At 45.2% G+C, this 18,786-nt stretch overlaps 1 protein-coding gene across 8 annotated transcripts in view; it reads right to left on the bottom strand.

Moving 5' to 3' along the window:
- Positions 1-18,786, bottom strand: part of LOC142592696 (uncharacterized) — a 409,269-nt gene that overhangs the window by 227,045 nt on the left and 163,438 nt on the right. For 6 of the 8 annotated variants that reach the window (XR_012830776.1, XR_012830777.1, XR_012830779.1 and 3 more), the window contains one exon: positions 7,877-9,853. The exons of the other annotated variants lie outside the window; for them this stretch is intronic. Coding sequence is in view for 1 of the 6 variants with exons in the window: in XM_075704274.1 (XP_075560389.1) it covers positions 9,759-9,853 (95 nt within the window). In the remaining 5 variants the exon portion in view is untranslated. Of the gene's footprint in view, positions 1-7,876; positions 9,854-18,786 lie in introns of those variants that run through there. 8 annotated transcript variants of the gene reach the window in all.

An 18,786-nucleotide genomic window follows, 5' to 3' on the forward strand; every position in this document is an offset into this window, starting at 1 on the left:
CACTTAAAATTTCTTTTGCATCTGTCTGTTCATTGCACCTGTGAATTGGCAGTGCCACAACAGGACTGCTTTGTTTTGATGAGGCCAAATAAAAGCACAAGGAATGCACCTGTCTCGCATTTGTCTAGTACAAGAAAACAAGCCTTCTGCACAAAAACGAATTTCAATAACTTCAAATGAGATTTAAAAAAATGACACATTCGACACTACATGAAAGCTAGGATGAGCCACTGATTTATGAACACATCGTAGTAGCGGGTGGTGCTTCAATATTGGCACCTTGTGAATGGCTATTGAAATGACTTATTTGAATTGCTGTTTGAAACAAACAGCCACTGTTTGATATTACGATTACTTATTGAATTTCAACCTTTTCAGTAGGAGTGAAAGGCCTCTGCAGTTCATGAAAAAGAAGCAATGAACCATCTTTATGAAACATGGACTTGTTGCTATCAGAGAACATGAACCAAAGACCTGGAATGTCATCCCAAGTGTACTGTTTCCGTTGCCATTACTTCTACGTGAAAGGAAAAGTAGTTGGTACAGTTCTCATAGTAGGGGTGATGGCGGAACAATCCAGTTCAGCCTGGCGTCTTAGGCCAGCAGTTGCTCCACTTATAGCGCCTTATTTTTTTTCATGTGTGAAAGTCCATCTATTGAAGAAACTCAAGCATAAGAAGCAATTTTTAACTTTAGATCAACCTGGTGGCTTTCTGTAAACACGAGGCATTGTATTATTTATTATTTATTTATTTATTTATTATTAGCTCAAAGGCCCCAGTGTGTGGTATTACATGAGGGATGGGTGACCATTTCAGTGGAATATGGACGCAATAGCAGCCTTGAAATGATGTGGGTTGGAGTGGTGTACGGCGTCGGCGGAAAGGTCATTCCAGTCCCGGGCAGTCTTCACAAAGAAATAATATTGGTGCGTAGTGGTCCGGTCAGGCGGAGGATACACAGATTTTTCGTGACGTAATCGGCAAGACTGATGGTGTGCTGGAATGATGGCTGGAGTACTAGGAGCAGAATGATAAAATTTGTGATAAAGACACAGCCTGGAAACATGACGCCTTATATCTAGATTGGAAATTCCTGCTTTTAATTTTAGCTGAGAGACACTAGTGTGGTAAGAAGACTCAGAATAAATATAGCGAGCTGCACGATCCTGCACTGCTTCTAGAGTGTTAGAAAGGGTAGTTTGGTGTGGGTCCCAAACAGAGCATGCGTATACTAGCTTAGGTCTGACAAAAGTTAGATAAGTTAGTATCTTTAACGATGGTGGTACGAAGTGCAAGTTGCGGCGGAAGTAACCAAGCGTGCGATTGGCTTCGTTAGTGATGTTCGTAATATGAGACGACCAAGAAAGGTTATTTGAAAGTGTAAGGCCAAGGTACTTGCATGACTCCACTGATGATATTTCCGAGTTGCAGAGAACCTACTTAGGAGTATGGTGAAGCTTCCGTCGATGAAAACGTATTAGTAGAGTCTTTGTAGTGTTCAGTGACATTAGCCACATGCTGCACCAAATGGTAGCTTTGTCTAGATCATCTTGCAATGCGTGGTTGTCCGTATCAGCTAGGATTGGGCGATAAATAACACAATCGCCAGCAAAAAGGCGAATGTTAGATGAAAGATTACCCGGTAAATCATTAATATATATAAGGAATAGGAGGGGACCGAGAACTGTGCCTTGGGGTACACCGGAGAGAACAGGGCTTTTAGAGGAGGAGTGGTTGTTACCATACACAAACTGTTGTCGGTTAGATAAGAAATTTCGTATCCAGTTCAAAACAAGGGGATTAAGGTGCAAGCGAGAAAGTTTTAGGAGAAGTCGTTGATGCGGAACATTGTCAAACGCCTTTTCGAAATCTCAAACGCCTTTTCAAAATCAAACGCCTTTTCGAGATAAAGGTTAGAGCTTATGTCATTTATAAAGAGTGCTAATTGGCTATCACAAAATGAACCCTTACGGAAGCCATACTGGTTAGGGTGGAAGAAACTGACAGATGTTAAGAATGTAGCAATGTGGGAGTAAAGCACATGTTCCAATAATTTCGAACAGACGCTAGTTAGAGAAATTGGGCGGTCATGATGATGGACCTTTCTTCGGGACTGGGATAACCTTACCCACTTTCCAGTCATCCGGCACCACTCCTGATGATAAAGATTGCTGAAAAATGTGACATAACATCTCGCTTGTAACATATTTAGTATATTTAAGGACTTTGGAATTCATACCATCGATGCCACGTGAAAACGACAGCTTTAAGGAATCAATGCATTTCCTGATTCCATCAGAACTGAAGGTGATTGCGGGCATTGTATGGTAACTGAAAAGTGGGAATTCAGGAAGTTCACCTTTAGGTTCATTCGTAAACACGGAAGAGAAAGCATGATTAAGCGCTTCGGCGATTTCGTGATCAGGAATGGGGTTATTTTTCTCGTCGCATAGAGCAAGTGGTTGCCAACGCTTTGGATTTATAATATCCCAGAATATTTTGGAGTTATTTCGCAGGATGTTTCGTAGGGTAGTCGAAGAAAAGGAGCGTTTTGCTTGACTAGGAAGGGATAGGTACGTTTCTTCAGCGGTGTACTATTTCTGCCATGCGCACTCAGATTTGGAATGCCTAGCAGCGCGGTAAAGCCTTTTCTCTTTATTGTTGAGACGCAGTAGTGTCGTATTGAACCAGGGTGATGAGTGATTTTCAGTTACAGTGATAGTAGGTATGTAAGTTTTTATCAGCTCATGCATTTTATTTTCGAAAACAAGAAAGTTAATTTCAACAGAACGTTCTAAGAAACCGGTAAAGAACGAGCTGGAAAATTCCCCTAGTTTAATATTCCTACCAGTATAGTTGCCTTTGTCGTAAAGCGTAATAGTTTTTCTAGTTTTAGTGAAGGCAGGGATGTCACTTTGGAACGAGGTATGTAGCACTGAATGATCGCTAAGGCCAGGTAAGTGCGTCAGTGGTTAAACCTTATCGGAGCGAGAAGTGAGGATAAGGTCGAATATGTTAGAAGACTTATGATTGCGCCACGTGGGGTTACTGACGATTTGTGTTAAGCCAAACGTAAGGCTCGTATTAAAGAAATCACTTTCGACATTGTTTTTGACGTTGTTTCAGCTATATGGGACCAATTGGTGGCAGGGAAGTTGAAATCGCCGAACAGCATGATGGGTGATTGGGGATAAAGCACTGTTACGGAGTGAAGCACCTCATGGAATTCAGCTACGACAGAGGTGTTTGCGTCGGGCGGACGATAGCATTTACTGATAATAGCGGCTGGGCGAGAAGCATTGCTTATCACAAAGACAATTTCTAAGGGCATTGTTACTGTTATTTCAGAACACTGAAGACTTTCGTGTGCGCAAATCAGTACGCCACCCCCACCCCCTTTTGTGGGATCTTTCACGTCGGAATATAGAAACATTTGGAAAACGTGAAAAAAATTTCTCCATTATTAATGGGCGGATTAAGCCAAGTTTCAATAAGAAGGACATTGTTCGATGCCGTTGTACTGAGCGTTGTACACAGTCATATGGAAGTGCCCTTCTCATGGCATCCAGTAGAATGTTTTACTTCGCAGTATGACAACAGCAGGGCCATATAAACTGTTCCATATCGATTGCTGCAGCTGACAGAAACGGACTTAAACTGATGTGTCCCTTCAAAACTACATTTTCATTAGTTTTGTGGCAACAGGGTGGTTATTCGAGAAGAAAATGAAGGCAAAAGTTTATTTTTCATTCGCTGACGCCACAGGTATGCTGGTATGTCAGTGTAACGTGGCAAAGTTCAAAATACATTTTTCCTTATTTTTGTTGTGGCAGAGCAAAAAATGTGAACATTTGTGGCTTATGACTTATATAGATTGCAATATATTTAATATTTCCTGATAAAAATCAGCTTGGTGAAAGCAGACGGCAGCACAATCCATGGCATCGCGGTGAGCTAGCGGAGTTTACTTTGGTGCTGCCAAAACCTTTTTGTTCTTGCAACCTTTGCGGCCCAGCGAGCCTCCTTTTGCAGTAACTGAGGAAATTTAATGCATTACCGATTTTGGGGCACTTCACCCACTTTCCGGGGGCCAAGCATCTATGTATATTTGTATCTATGCTTTATGTATGTTTTTATGAAACCGTTTTCCTACATACCTGGTTCACTGGGTGGCCCGTGGACGAATGGGTAGTGCATTGGTCTCTGCTTAGGTAACACGGTTTAAGAACCAACCATCGGACCAACATGGGTCACCGAGTATGTGGCAATGTGTACATACATCCCGCTCTTCAACCGACCTCTTTCGTGCCCACATGGGTCATACCGGATGCGGAACTGGGTAGGTACCACTGTTCGAAGGAGATCTTACGACATCGATTTGGAGCACTGGGTATGTGCCACGCGGTCTGTGCTGCTCTTCAACGAGCGTCCTTGGTGCCGACTTGGGTAACTGGGAATGTGCCCCCTGCAATTATGAAATGCTCTGTTAAATTTCTCCCATGATTAGTGGAATATGAATACACGCCACTGGGTGTGTGGCAAGTGAATGAACAATCCTCGTTGTTTGCCTTCACTGACGTGCCACGCTTCTCATCTCGGTGGCCACATGTGGACTTCTCGGCCTCCGAACACGTAGAAAGGTGCCGTGCCGCAGCTGCGCTCCTCTCGCGCTTCTTTCTGAACGTGCTGAGCCGTTACCCAAGTTGGTGTCAAAGAGGATCACTGAAGACCGGTACAGACTCGGTAGCATACATACCCAGTGCTTCAAGTCGGCATGAGAGCATTTCTTCGAACAGCTGTACTAGCCCAGTCCCGCATCTACAGTGACCCATGCCGGTATGAAAGAGGGTTGAAGAGAGGATGTATGTACACATTGCCATGTACTCGGTGACCCAAGTTGGTCTGATGGTTGGTTTTGGACCCGGGTACGTCCGCACAGCATTCCTATGCGCTGCCCATTCAGCTGCAGACTGACTACCAGTGACCCAGGTGGGCGAGAAAGCGGTTAGGTACAAACATATATTGATAAATAAATACAGAGCTAGCCCCTGGAGAGTGCATGAAATGGTGCAAGAATGTGAATGCATTGAAATATCAAGAATCACCCACCAACCAAAAGTGATTTGGCAATTTTAATGCTAATAGCATAAAACGCCAATCATTTCTAAAGCATGCATGCAACGAAGATTTTTCTAATACAAGTCAGATCATTTCTTTTAGTGCCATTTCATGCAACAAGCTTGCTTGAGAAGCTTAAAGAAGAGGCGACTCTGGTTCAGCAGAACAAACATTTTCTGATCGTGACTCATATATTGAACACCCAAGACTGGCAAAGGTGCCGTGGCAAGAGCAACTTGTAACACAAGCACGTTGTGACAGTTCAAAAATTCAGGAGATTTATTTCGACGTCACCGCCATACTTTATGTCAAGATACGCATGGTTCCAACAGGTATGGATGATAATTAGCACTGTCTGAATATTCTGCCCTAAATATTAAGGAGAACACAGGCAGATACTCCATATTCGGGAGAGGCGAGTGTGAAATCATAGTGTGTTCACCCTAATTTAGAACAACAGGATGGTTTATTGATGCTAGTAAGCATGGTGCAGTTAAAGATAGAAGCACTTGTTGCTGCATTCATAGTTTGGTTCACACATCTTGAGTCTATCAGGCCCTCATATGCCGCAGCTGTTGTACCTCTGTGTTGTGTTCTGGTAGATAAAAAAAAAGTACTACCGTGTTGTCTATTTCAGGTTAGAGCTACAACAAAGTGAGCGGTCAAATCTGTTTAAATGTGCTGTTTTGAAGTTCTGTTCACCTTTAACTAGTAATAAAGTGCCAATTACTAGATAATGAAGGTTGGAGTCTCCGGTTTAACAGTTAAACCAAACTGGAATGCCATTAATGTCAGTGCAATCCTGCAGACAACAGGCAGGTTTAGTGTAGTGCTTAAGGTCCACTCCACCCAGTCCGTTTGTTATATCCAACAATCTGCACATAGCCAATTAGTGGGAGCGCTAGCGCGCATGAGCATAACGTTGTTGCCTTAACTTTGTTACAAAGACAATTAAGCAAGTGTCCCAAAATGGTTTTCGTCGTACGCCTAACCTGCCACGGTGCTGCAGTGGCTTTGACATGTTGCTGCTCAGCCCAAGTGTGCAGGATAATATCCCAGCTGCGTTGGCTGCATTTCAGTCGGGGCAAAATGCAAAAACACCCATGTACCGTGAATAGGGTGCACATTAAGGAAACCCAGGCGATCAAAATCATCCCAGAGCACCCCATCACGGCATGTATCATAATCATATGGTGGTTTTGATACGTAGGAGGGATGTTCCAAAACTAAGTTTCGTCATTTATTTCACACGGAAACATTACTGCCAAAAAGCATACACCATTGCATCATGGTGTACCTTGCGCTATTTTTCCACATAGTCGCCACCGGCATTGAGACATCTGTCGTAGCATGCAATCAATTTGGAGAAACTACTCTTGTGAAACTCGGTGCCCTGCGATGCAAGGAATTGTCACACAGCCTGCTCCACCTCAGCATTGTTTTGGAAGTGATGTCTTGAGGGTGCGGCTTTAAATGCGGCGGACATGTGCCCATTCATACCGAATAATAGCACGAACTTCCATTCGTGACCACATTGCCAGTACACATCTGCCATCGTGATTTGTACTCGAATAACCTCAGGCACGCTAGTCTGCTGCTACTCTCTCTTCTTCGGCGCTCTAAGCATGCATCATTCCTCCTCTGCTAGTGCTCTTTCAGTCATTTAACCAGCAACAACATGGATTCATATGGCAATAGCTTATTTCACGCGGTCTACCATCTTCTCTCTAAAAGTGAAGAGCAAACTTACTTTCGGAACATCCCTCGTAATGCCCCACAATTTAACGTTAAGTGTGGTATGCCTAGGTGCAGAGGTTACCTCTCAAGAAATGCTTTGTCACCAGAATTTCGTGTCAGCTGGCTATAATAAAACAGGCAAATCAATACGCTCCTCTCAAGCCAGCCGTGGCGTTCCCCTTGAATATTTGCTGTGTGGCGATTGCTATGTCCTGCTACCTTCACGTAGTGCACAAGTATTGTCTACTTCCGGCTTACTTCAACGACATGTGTTCTTCTGTCTCTTTCCTATGCAGTTCCTTGTCCTTAAGCCTGGGCTACATAGAGTCGACTTTCAAGACTTGGCATGGCGGGTAGAGGAAGAGCAGCACGAGCAGTATTCATTGACTTGCCCTACATGAAATGAAAAAAGCCAAACACCACCGCAGGTGTTTGCTGCAAGTTTATATGCGATGTACAAACTACAAAGTAGCTGTTTCCAATATTCAATTCTGATAATCGTCTGATAAGTTTTCTATAGGATATATATATATATAATACATACGCTTGTGTCTGTCTCTATATTATGCTTGTAATATTTCTTTGTAACTACAAGCGGAAAAAATAAGCGCTGCCATAGCTAAGCTAGAGTTGCCGCTAACTGGTGAATGTGGTGAAACAGGTTATTCATAATGCTTCAACTACTCTAGACTTAACAAATGTATACAAAAAAAGAAAAAAAAACTGCATTGACAAATGAACCCCCAATTTATTTGTGAGAGGCATAGATGGTAGCACTACAAAAGTCTAACTCAAGATGATGGCTTTCTGACATGTTTTGACACGTTGTAAGGCACGTTAAATTGCCTTCAACGCTTGGTTTTTGGATCTTGGCTTGTTAGGATTTCTGCCAATGCTACCATTTTAGGCAAATTGTACACAAAGCTTGGCTATCTGACCACTGCAGTTGCCGCTGAAAGCACCATTCTTTTCGAAATCGCGGGTGATCGTCTAGGAACACGAACACACAAGGGTGAGCGCTAACTTGCAACTCTATGATATATTTCCCAACACATTTATATAGCCACAGAACACACAAACCATGAAAGAGCACAGAAGACAGAATAAAACAAAAATAATGAGCAATAGTTGATGTTGACATTAATCTACAGTGCTCACGTTTTCTCCAGCGTGTGGTCACTGCAGTTTACTTTGTGCCCACATTTGCAAATCAAGATGAGGGAAATGCAGCGCTAGTACCATTCGTGTTGCAGCCACCAAAAAAGATATCGCCATTCCTATTTTCAAGTGAGAATGCTTCTGCAGCCCATCCATTGCTATTGCCGGGGCTATAGAAGCAATGCCAATTCTCAAGCAGAAGTAGGCCATTGGTTTGAAGAAGTGCCTAAGTCCACTGCATTTGTGTCCTTATGTTTAAGGGCACACACATCACTATGTATACGTATGGCATTGAAAATAAGCTTAATGAAGAGGCATGTTACAAGCATTTCCGGTGATGTCATGTGCATAACCAATCGGATCACTTGCCATATTGTCATTTCTGCCATGTTGCATGGCACGGGAAGAGGCGGCTGAAAATGCTGGTTAATAGCGCCGCTGCAATCGGCAGTGATGCACATTTTTGAAACCTTATAATAAATTGCACACTTTTCTATGCGCGCTTAAGTCTGTCGCTTAGTGATCAGAAAGCCTTACCATGCTGACTCAGTACGTTTGCACACATTTGTCAATATCGTTCCAGGTTCCTTACGCATACCATGCAGGTGTGCACATTTGGCTTCTTGGCCATTTTGCAGCCTAGCTTACTGTGCATTGCTCACATGTCTGAAAGACGTGCTTGTCAAAAAGTTGGTCGGCGCATTTCTCCGCAGCCGCCTGTTTGCATGAAACGCGAGTGGAGCGTAATAAATGCTTTGATAAATCTGCCTAATCTGGTAGCTAAATGCATGTTTCAGCTGTTCCTGTCCATGAAAAAAAAGTTATGGAGACCCAATGCACCTGTTGAAATCTGTGTGAGGGGAAGACTAACGTGCTCGTGCTACGCAACGTGATGTACTCCGTGGTCATATCGAAAAGTGAGTTGGTTTTGGCACAATAGAAGTACACCTACAGTTATAGCCTAATGGTTTGAGCACGGCTAGCTGTGGTGGGGGACCGATGTTCAATGCCGCCGTCGGGCACGTAATTCAATTTTTTTAGGCCTCAGCTACGAGGCAAAATAGCAGCAAGCAGCAGCCACAATCAGGAAAGCCCCGTAGGGTTCACACAGAAAGCTTCACTTTAGAAGTGGCACAAGGTTTCACCTCGAGAATTTTACAGAATGTATACTTAAAAGTATTGTAGCAAAGAAGAGTGACCTGTACCTACATTTTGGCGCACGTGTGTGAGTGCTACACATTCGCCCGTATTCCAGCATAATCGGCCTAAAGTTGCGAGTGACTCTTCAGTCCCTGGGCAGGCAAGCATTTACTTTGCTTTGCGACCATTTGATCCATGCTTGCGTACGCTGGCCACTATTGTGTGCCAGTGCATATAACACAGCAGTGATGGATGTCTAACTTTACATGAACTACAAGCCATACATGAGTCCGTTGAGGCAGCCTAAGAGGTTATCAAACATTACCACAAAAATATTCCCCGAAACTGATTTCCCGAGCGCCATGAAACAGTTAATGGAGTCCGTGAAACTTGATTACTCTGTGAGAAGATACATGAAACCGTAATGACTCCCCTTTTAATAATCACCTGCACTGCATTTAAGGACACAGCTTAGACTCTTTCATTGCCATCGTAGATAACAACGCACACGACAACAGAAACAAGCACCACCGATACCTCTTGTGCTGTACTCATTAGCCATTTGTCAAAACCAGAAAAATTACACAAGAGCTCTCATTTCTTCTATGTGCCCATTCTTTCCCCAGCAACCTCACAAGGGTGGAGGAAGTTCCCCTGAGGTAAATCTGGGCTGTGGTCAACCTCATCGCTGCTGCCACCTGCAAGTGGAAGGGCTTCATCAAATACAATGCCACCTGTCTCAACTATACGAGCTGGCACAAGGCGCCAATATGTACCACCTGCTGTGGACTTGCCACAGCACATGACATTCCTGTGAGCCCTTGCTCAGACTACCTAGAGTGGGCTCCAGAATGACTGGCATGCTGTCGTCAGTAAGTAGACTCAATATTACTTTCACTACGAAATATTACTTGACTTCGGCACAATGCAGGGTTGCATTCATTTATATAGGTATATTGTTGTGCTTTAAGGCTGCCTACGAATAATTAGAAAAAACTAGCAGCATGCACCTTTCCTTTCTTTAAGGCAAAGCTGAATTAGATGCTGAGAGTCGCTCTTGATTTTGAGGCAGTTCGTTATGCAAAATTTTTATAACAATGAATATCCCATGCACAAGAAATAGACAGTTCAGTGGTTACAAAGGCACGCCCTCCCTCCACCCCCTCCACCAAATGGTAAAAACAATATTTATGGGCCATTGTCCACATCCTGCCATTAATGAATAGGTTGGCTCCCAGAATGGTTGCCTTTGAGTTTTATTTTCACTTCAGAATTTAGGTTTGTTGCTTTTGCCCAGTCACTTCAAAAAATTTGTGGTCACTGCACATGCTTTCTAGCGCCTGTTAGAACACGACTTTTTTGTAATCAAGGAAATCGTAATTTAGAGTGTGTTCTCACACTATAGTATCTTTTCTTAGGGTAAAATTTTACATGGCTTGTACAGCCAGCATTTATTAAAATCTTTAAAGCTTATTGTAGATGCAAAAAGTCAATGAAAATGCTATGAACATCAAGGCGCAGTGCAAGGTATATGGCGTGATCAAAGACACAGAGCAGTTTTTTACCACTTTCACTTCGGTAACAATTGCAGCCTTTTATGAAGATGTACATAAAAATACATTCTGGGTAATTTTTTCTAACTGGCCACGCTGCTCATTTGGGTTTGGTTTGGAGGACTTGTGCACTTATCTGAAATCATATTGTTATGTGGAAGCATACAGAACAGGAAGATGTATATACAATATATATGCAAGGCGATCATGTGCTCAACCGTACGGATGAGAGCACACCCCCGATCAAAACCGTCTTCTTCATTAATTCTCCTTTTGAGGAATAACCGTGACATGACCCCCGGCTGCTGAAGCACGATCACGGTACTTGCTATGGTGTGGGTTAGCGGTAAGGGTTAAGGCGAGATGCATGACTCGAGCGGGCAAATCTTGTAAGTGAAATCTATTACACGTCTTAATAAGACACGGTAAGGTCCACAGTACCAGGAAATCAATTTTTCAGAGTCCAACACGCCGAGTCGGAGTCCATAGAAGCACAAGGGCACCCAGAGCACAGATAATGTTCCGATGACAGGAGTCATAGCTGTATCCGCTGACAGTGCGATATAGTGAGGCGATGGTGAGCAATCTGGCATGCCTCGTCAGCTCTGCAAATGCCATCGCAGGTGTACTCAGTGGGCAAATGGATGGCAGCGGGGATGATAGCGCCAAAAGGTAACATTAGGTCTTGAATGAATGAATGTATGTGGTTTAGCGGCGCACGGGCCAGATATGGCCGAAGAGCGCCAAGACAGTGTTAGTGATTTCGCGGTGGAATGATGAGTTCTGTGACGAAGATGTGACTTGGCTGTAAAGTGGCCTAAAAATAGTCGCTGTAAAGTGCGTAGAATCTATGTGCTATAAAATTATGGCGATGATTAATGACGAGTACTATGAACATTAAAATCCATCGTAGAAGGATGATGCAAAATATAAAATATATAAGATGGTAAAATTACTTGGAGCACTGCTGCCTCGCCAGAGCGCTTGAACCACAAGGGCCTAGAGGCATGTGCTATTCAAAATAATTATCACAGCGCCATCCTCTGAAGAGAGCAGACGCTACGAACATGTGGGGCTAAAAACATGAAACACAACATCTTTCAGATAACTTAGGACTGCGTTGGTGTCAAATAGCGGTTCTGGGCCGAGTAACATTACTGGATGAAAGGGGGTCTGCTGCCGGTATGCTATGGGAAAATGTTTCTTTCTTTCATATTCGGCTTTCCGACACTCCAGAAGGACGTGGAGGACGGTGAGCCTCTCCCCGCATCTACCGCAGGTTGGAGGCTCGTTTCCGGTGAGTAAAAAGTTATGCGTGCCAAATGTGTGTCCTATTCTTAGACGACAAAATAGGACATCTGTCCGGCGTGATTTTGTTACGGAAGGCCAGAATCCTAAATGTGGCTTTATCACGTGGAGCTTATTATTTGTTTCCGCGTCCCATAGGCGTTGCCACTGGTTCCGTAGTTTCCTCCGTAAGAAGGGCTTCAGGTCTGTCACAGGAACTGCAGCGGTGTGATTAGCAGAATGTGATGCAACTGACGTAGCCATCTGGTCCGCCACAACGTTACCTTCGATGCCCCTATGACCTGGCACCCAGCATATGATAACATGCTGATTACCTATATACGCTTTACACAGAGCAGAATAGAGTTCGTTAATTACCGGATTTTTGCGGTTAGAGAATGCCATCAAGGCCTTCACAACACTAAGGGAATCCGTATATATGACTGCTTTCTGGAGTTTTCATTTTCTGATATGCTTCACAGCCGACAATAGTGCGTAGGCCTCAGCCGTAAAGATGCTAGTTTCCGTATGTAGTACATCGGTTTCCGAGAAGGATGGCCCGACGGCTGCGTAGGACACCCCGTCGTGTGACTTCGATGCGTCTGTGTAGAACTCCGTGCAGGAGTGTTTGTGCTGGAGTTCCCGGAAATGCATTTGGATTTCAATGTCTGAAGCGTGTTTCGTAACTTGCATGAAAGATATATCGCATTGTATGAGCTGCCACTCCCAAGGAGGTAGCAGCTTGGCTGGATGCATTAGGCGAAGTTCGAGGAGTGGAACACGCATTTCATGACTAAGCTCCCTCACACGCAGCGAGAAAGGCTGTCTTACGGAAGGACGATTACGAGACAGTGTAGCATATGTCATATCATTAATGGTGTTAAAACAGGGATGTTCAGGATTACAGTGGACTTTCAAAAAATATGTTTGGCTGATGTATGTTCTCTGGATATGAAGTGACCACTCATTCGATTCTGCATATAAGCTTTCAATAGGACTTGTTCTGAAAGCTCCAGTGGCCAGTCGGATTCCTAGATGGTGGACCGGATCTAGCATCTTTAGCGCGCTCGGGGCTGCAGAAAGATAGATCACGGCACCGTAGTCCAACCGTGATCGGATGAGGCTCTTGTAAAGATTCAATAAACATTTCCTGTCGCTGCCCCATGTTGTGTGGGATAACACTTTGAGTAAGTTCATTGTTTTTAAGCATTTGACCTTGAGGTACCTTATGTGTGGAATAAAAGTTAATTTCGAATCAAGTATGATGCCTAAGAACTTGTGTTCTTTGTTCACAGGAATTCGCTGACCATTCATTTCGATACTGGGTTCTGCAATGAGCCCTCTCTTTCTTGTGAAAAGCACACAAGAACTTTTGTTGGGGTTAACTTTAAATCCGTTTTCTTCTGCCCATTTGGACACTTGGTTGAAGCCCTGTTGAACTTGCCTCTCATATACAGTAAGGTTGCAGGATTTGAAGCCTATCTGTATGTCGTCTACGTAAACAGAATAAAAAATGGCTGGCGGTAATGAAGCACGAAGGTTGTTCATTTTCACGACGAAGAGCGTGCAGCTAAGTACACCACCTTGAGGTACACCAGTTTCCTGTATAAAAGGTCGCGACAATGCATTGCCGACTTTCACGCGGAATGTACGGTTGGACAAATAGCTTTCTATTAGGACGAGCATATTGCCACAGATGCTAATTCCCGACAAGTCTCTCAGGATTCCATAGCGCCACGTAGTGTCGCACGCCTTCTCCATATCGAGGAATACGGATAGGAAATATTGTTTATGTAGAAAGGCATCGCGAATGTTTCCCTCAATGCGCACAAGGTGATCGGTTGTGGACCGCCCGTCTCTGAAGCCACAATGAAAGGGATCGAGGATATTGTTGAGTTCAAGGAAATGCACAAGTCTGCGGTTAACCATTTTATCAAAAAGCTTACAAAGACACTTTGTAAGAGCTATTGGACGGTAACTTGCAGCCAAGGAAGGGTCCTTACCCTGCTTAAGAACAGGGACCACAATCGCATCTTTCCATGTGGATGGGAGGTATTCCTTAGCCCAAATAGCGTTGAAAAGCGTGAGTAGTATAAGTTTGGTGTCAGTGTGTAAGTTTCTGATCATTTCGTACATGACTCTATCAGGTCCCGGTGCAGAGCTTTTGCATGTGGTCAAGGCAGCTCTCAACTCAGCAATACTGAAAGGCCGGTTATAAGGTTCATTCTGTCTGGATTTTCGTATTATTGGCTTGCATTCTTCTATTTGTTTGTATTTCAAAAAGGATTGCGAATAATGGTTTGAACTCGACACGCTCTCAAAGTCTCCTCCAAGTGAGTCTGCCTGATCTTTCAGTGTTTCACCTTGTGTGTTCACCAAAGGAAGTGAATATGTTTGTCGCCCTTTTATCCTATTAACCCTGTTCCAGGCTTTGGCCTCACCTGTATAGGAGTTGATACCGGATAAAAACTTCTGCCAACTCTCTCTTCTGGCCTGTCGGCGGATTCGCCTGCCTTGGGATTTTACTTTTTTAAAACTGATAAGATTCTCCGCAGTGGGGGAGTTGCGCAGCAACCCCCACGCTCTGTTTTGTTTCTTACGAGCGATCCTACAATCGTCATTCCACCACGGGACACGCCGTTTGCATGCCAATCCATTTACTTGTGACATACACTTAGCTGCGGCATCTATTAAGAAGGCTGTAAAATATCCCACGGCAGCATCAATTCCTAAAGAGGACACGTCATCCCATGAAGGTTCGGAATTTCTCCCAGTCTGCTGTATCAATCTTCCACCTAGGAGCTTGTGGAGGAAATTTATTTTCTTTAAATGTTCTTAGCAATTCGGGGAAGTGATCGCTCCCGTAAGGATTGCTCGTAACTTCCCATTCGAGTTTGAGCAGTACAGAGGCGGAAACTATACTAAGATCTATTGACGAAAAGGTTCTGTTCGCAAGAGAGTAATATGTGGGTTCTTTCTTATTTAGAAGGCACGCTCCAGAAGAGTAAAGGAACTGTTCAACGAGGCGCCCTCGCGCATCGATACGAGAGTCTCCCCACAAGGTGCTGTGTGCATTGAAATCACCAAGAACAACATAGGGTTCTGGCAATTCATCTATGAAGGACTGAAATTCATGTTTGCTTAGTTTGTAGTGTGGGGGTATATAAATCGAGCAAACAGTGATAAGTTTGTTTAGCAAAACTATTCAAACCGCAACTGCTTCAAGGGCCATTCGTAGCTGTAAATGCTGACATGCTATGCTCTTTTGGATTACAATTGCAACACCTCCCGATGATGCGATTGCATCATCGCGATCTTTGCGAAAAGTAACATGCTGTCGGAGAAAGTTTGTGTGTTGTGTTTTTAGGTGTGTTTCCTGTAGACACAGCACTTTTGGATTGTGTTTGTGTATAATCTCTTGCACATCATCAAGGTTCCTAAGAAGACCTCTGATATTCCATTGAATGATTTCTGTATCCATGTTGAAAGTAAATAAGCGCTGTGTGTACGGAAAGGGAGGTGATGATTTAGGTTACAGAGCTCTTTCGAGGCCCTGTAACGGGGGTTCTGACCTTTCTGCAGCGTTCGAGGGAGCCTCGCCGCTCCTTAGGCGTTTGGTGCGCCTTGAGGACCGGAGTAGTGTCCATTGCCTCTTGTGAGGCGCCGGACACGTGCTCTTGCGAGCGAGAAGTTACAAGAAAGAGCCTGCCTTGGAGGGCAAGACCCCTGCGCCCACCAGCCCGGAAGTCGATGGGGCACCCTGCGGGATTTGGCTGCGCCGGCTGTTGCCAGCGCTGGAAGGGGCCGGGGAGGTTGGGACAGCCTCGGCGGCGGCCACCTGCGGGGTCGATGGTCCCTCATTCTGGGTCGACGGAGCAGCGCTAGCTGCAACCGCCGCGGGGACAGATGGAGTAACTGCCGACTCACTGCCTGTGGGACGGAAAGCCGCCGGAGGCCGTTGTGACGCTGCCCCCTGACGCGCCACATCGGCAAAGGTTTTCTTGGGCAGGTACGATACCCGCCTGCGTGCCTCCTTGAAACATATATTTTCCTTTACTTTAACTGTTACAATTTCCTTTTCTTTTTTCCAGGATGGGCACGCCCGCGAGTACGCGGCGTGCTCCCCATCACAGTTTACACAGTGGAGGGCATTCTCACAAGCTTCAGATGTGTGTTCGTGGGCACTGCATTTTGCACATGTTTGGCGGCCTCGGCAGCTCTGCGAGCTGTGGCCGAAGCGCTGGCATTTGAAACATCAGAGTGGGTTTGGCACGTACGGCCTGACACGGAGCTTGATGTACCCGGCCTCGATTGATTGGGGCAAGATACTTGATCCAAAAGTAATTATTAGGTGCTTCGTCTGAATCTCTTTTCCATCCCGCCTCATCTTAATTCTTCTGACATTGATCACATTTTGTTCGCTGAAGCCCTCCAGTAGTTCTGCTTCAGTCAGCTCAAGCAAATCATCATCTGACAAAACACCACGGGTGGTGTTCATTGTACGGTGCGGGGTTACTGTTATGGGGGTCTCTCCAAATGACACTAGTTGCGGTAGTTTCTCATACTGTTTTACATCGCGGAGCTCCAAGAGGAGGTCGCCGTTTGCCATCCTCGACACTTTGTAACCTGAACCAAAAATATCAGTTAGGGACTTTGAAACAAGGAATGGTGAGATGTTTCGCACTGCTTTGTTTGGCTTTTCGGAATGAATAACATGGAAGCGGGGAAAGTTCTGGATTTGGCGTCCAAAAAACTTGAAGACATCTTCGGTGCGCCCTCGTTTCTGAGGGCGATCAGTAAGGGAGGGGAAAGAAGTTTCCATGAAAAAATGTAGGCATTCGGCCACAGCGCCAACCGCCCACCACGGAGCCCAACGGGGGACGCGGCAGAGCTTGCGTACAAGTCGGCACGGCGCCAGTCGTACGCCGTCACTATAACCAAATATGGTGTACCCAAGGTTGGATAGCCACACAGGGTTAACCCTTGCCGCCAGGAGAAAGGAAGTAAAAAGAAGAGAGAAGTAGACAGGAAAGGTCAAAAAGTGAGAGATAAAGACGAAGATTCGAGGAGGGAGAGACAGGAAAAGGCGACTGCCAATGTCCTCCAGGTGGGTCAGCCTGGAGGTGCCGTCTATGTGAAGCCGAGGCCGAAGAGGTGTGTTGCCTCCGCCGGGGGGCCTTAAAGGTCCAGACACCCAGCATCGGCTCAACCCCCAGGATACCCTTTTCCCCAGACACGGCTAAGCCACGCACGGCTACACGCGGGAGGGTCCAACCCTCGTGTGCTCGGGTACGTGGTGTAGCAACACACCAAACGCCTGCTTACGCAGACACCCCTGCGGGAAACATTAGGTCTTGGCCAAACAGAAGATTAAAGAGTAAAAAACTAGCGGTATCATGACGGCATGAATTGTAGGCAAATGTAATCAAAGGCAATGCAACGTTCCAGTCTTGATGTTAAGAAGAGACATACATCGAATGCATGTCAGTTAGGGCCCGGTTGAAGCATTCTGTCAAGCCGTTGGTTTACGGGTGCTAAGCCGTCGTATATTTGTGTGTTGTGCCGCAGCAGCGAAGCAAGTCATCGATAACACAAGCAAAAAAGTAGCAGCCACGGTCGGTGATGAGTTGACAAGGAGCTCCATGATGTAAGATGACATCATGGAGCAGAAAATCAGCGACGTCCATAGCACAACCGGCAGGAAGAACGCATGTAATTGCGTATCGGGTGGTGTGGCCCGTAGGAACAGCAATCCATTTGTTACCGAGAGTAGAGGCTGGGAAAGAACCTAGGAAGTCAAGGCCAACTCGGAAGAAGGTGTCAGATAGCATGTCAAGGGGCTGAAGGAAGCCATCAGGAGGCATAGGTGGTTTCTTTTGACGTTGACACGATTCACAAGCAGTGATGTAGTGACAAACGGAGTGGTAACGACCGGGCCAAAAGAAGCGATGCCGAACATGGTCGTAGGTCCAGCAAACTGCAAGGTGACCAGCGGTCAGGGCGCCATGGAGCTGGTCGAGGACACTCAAGTGCAGATACGTAGGAATGACAAGCAACAGTTGGTGTCTGTCCGGTGTGGCGGTATAACGTACCATATTTCAGCACAAAGAGGCGAAGGGACGGCTTGGGTGCCACAGAATCCAGCTTCTGAATAAGCTCACATAAGGTGCGGTAATGGTGCTGTTCATCCCAAATGTGGCTTAAAGAGAATTGTAAGAGTACACATGCAGGGACATCATTAAAGGCTTCAGGCGGATCTATGGGATTGCGGGACAAACAGACAGCTTCCCGGTGCAATCGGCTAGACTTATAAAAAACAGAGTAGGTGATGAAGATTTTGGAGCCACATTGCCCAGCATCCAAGACGCCCAGTGGGATGCTTAAAGTACGAATGCCAGCAAGGTGCATGGTGATCGATAGTGACTGTAAAGTGCCGGTCATTTAAGTAGTGGCGAAATTAGCCCACTGCCCAAACGAGAACAAGACACTCCAGTTCCATGATGGATGAGTTCTGTTTGGCTCGGGAAAGGAAGTGGCTGGCATAGGCGATAACACAACCATGCCCATTGTGATGCTGGACCAAAAAAGTACCGATTCCGAAATGGCACTTCGATTCAGGCTGGCTTTGCAAAACACAGAAAGGGTAGACGAAAGCCAGTCGAGATGCATTTCAAATGTCGGTGGGTGAAATCACAATTATGTCATCAAGATAACACAGGCAAATGGACCATTTAAAACCGCATAAAAGGTTGTCTATGATGTGTCTTAAGGTAGCTGGGGTGTTGCACAAG

Source organism: Dermacentor variabilis, chromosome 9, assembly GCF_050947875.1.
Source record: "Dermacentor variabilis isolate Ectoservices chromosome 9, ASM5094787v1, whole genome shotgun sequence".
NCBI lineage: Eukaryota > Metazoa > Arthropoda > Arachnida > Ixodida > Ixodidae > Dermacentor > Dermacentor variabilis.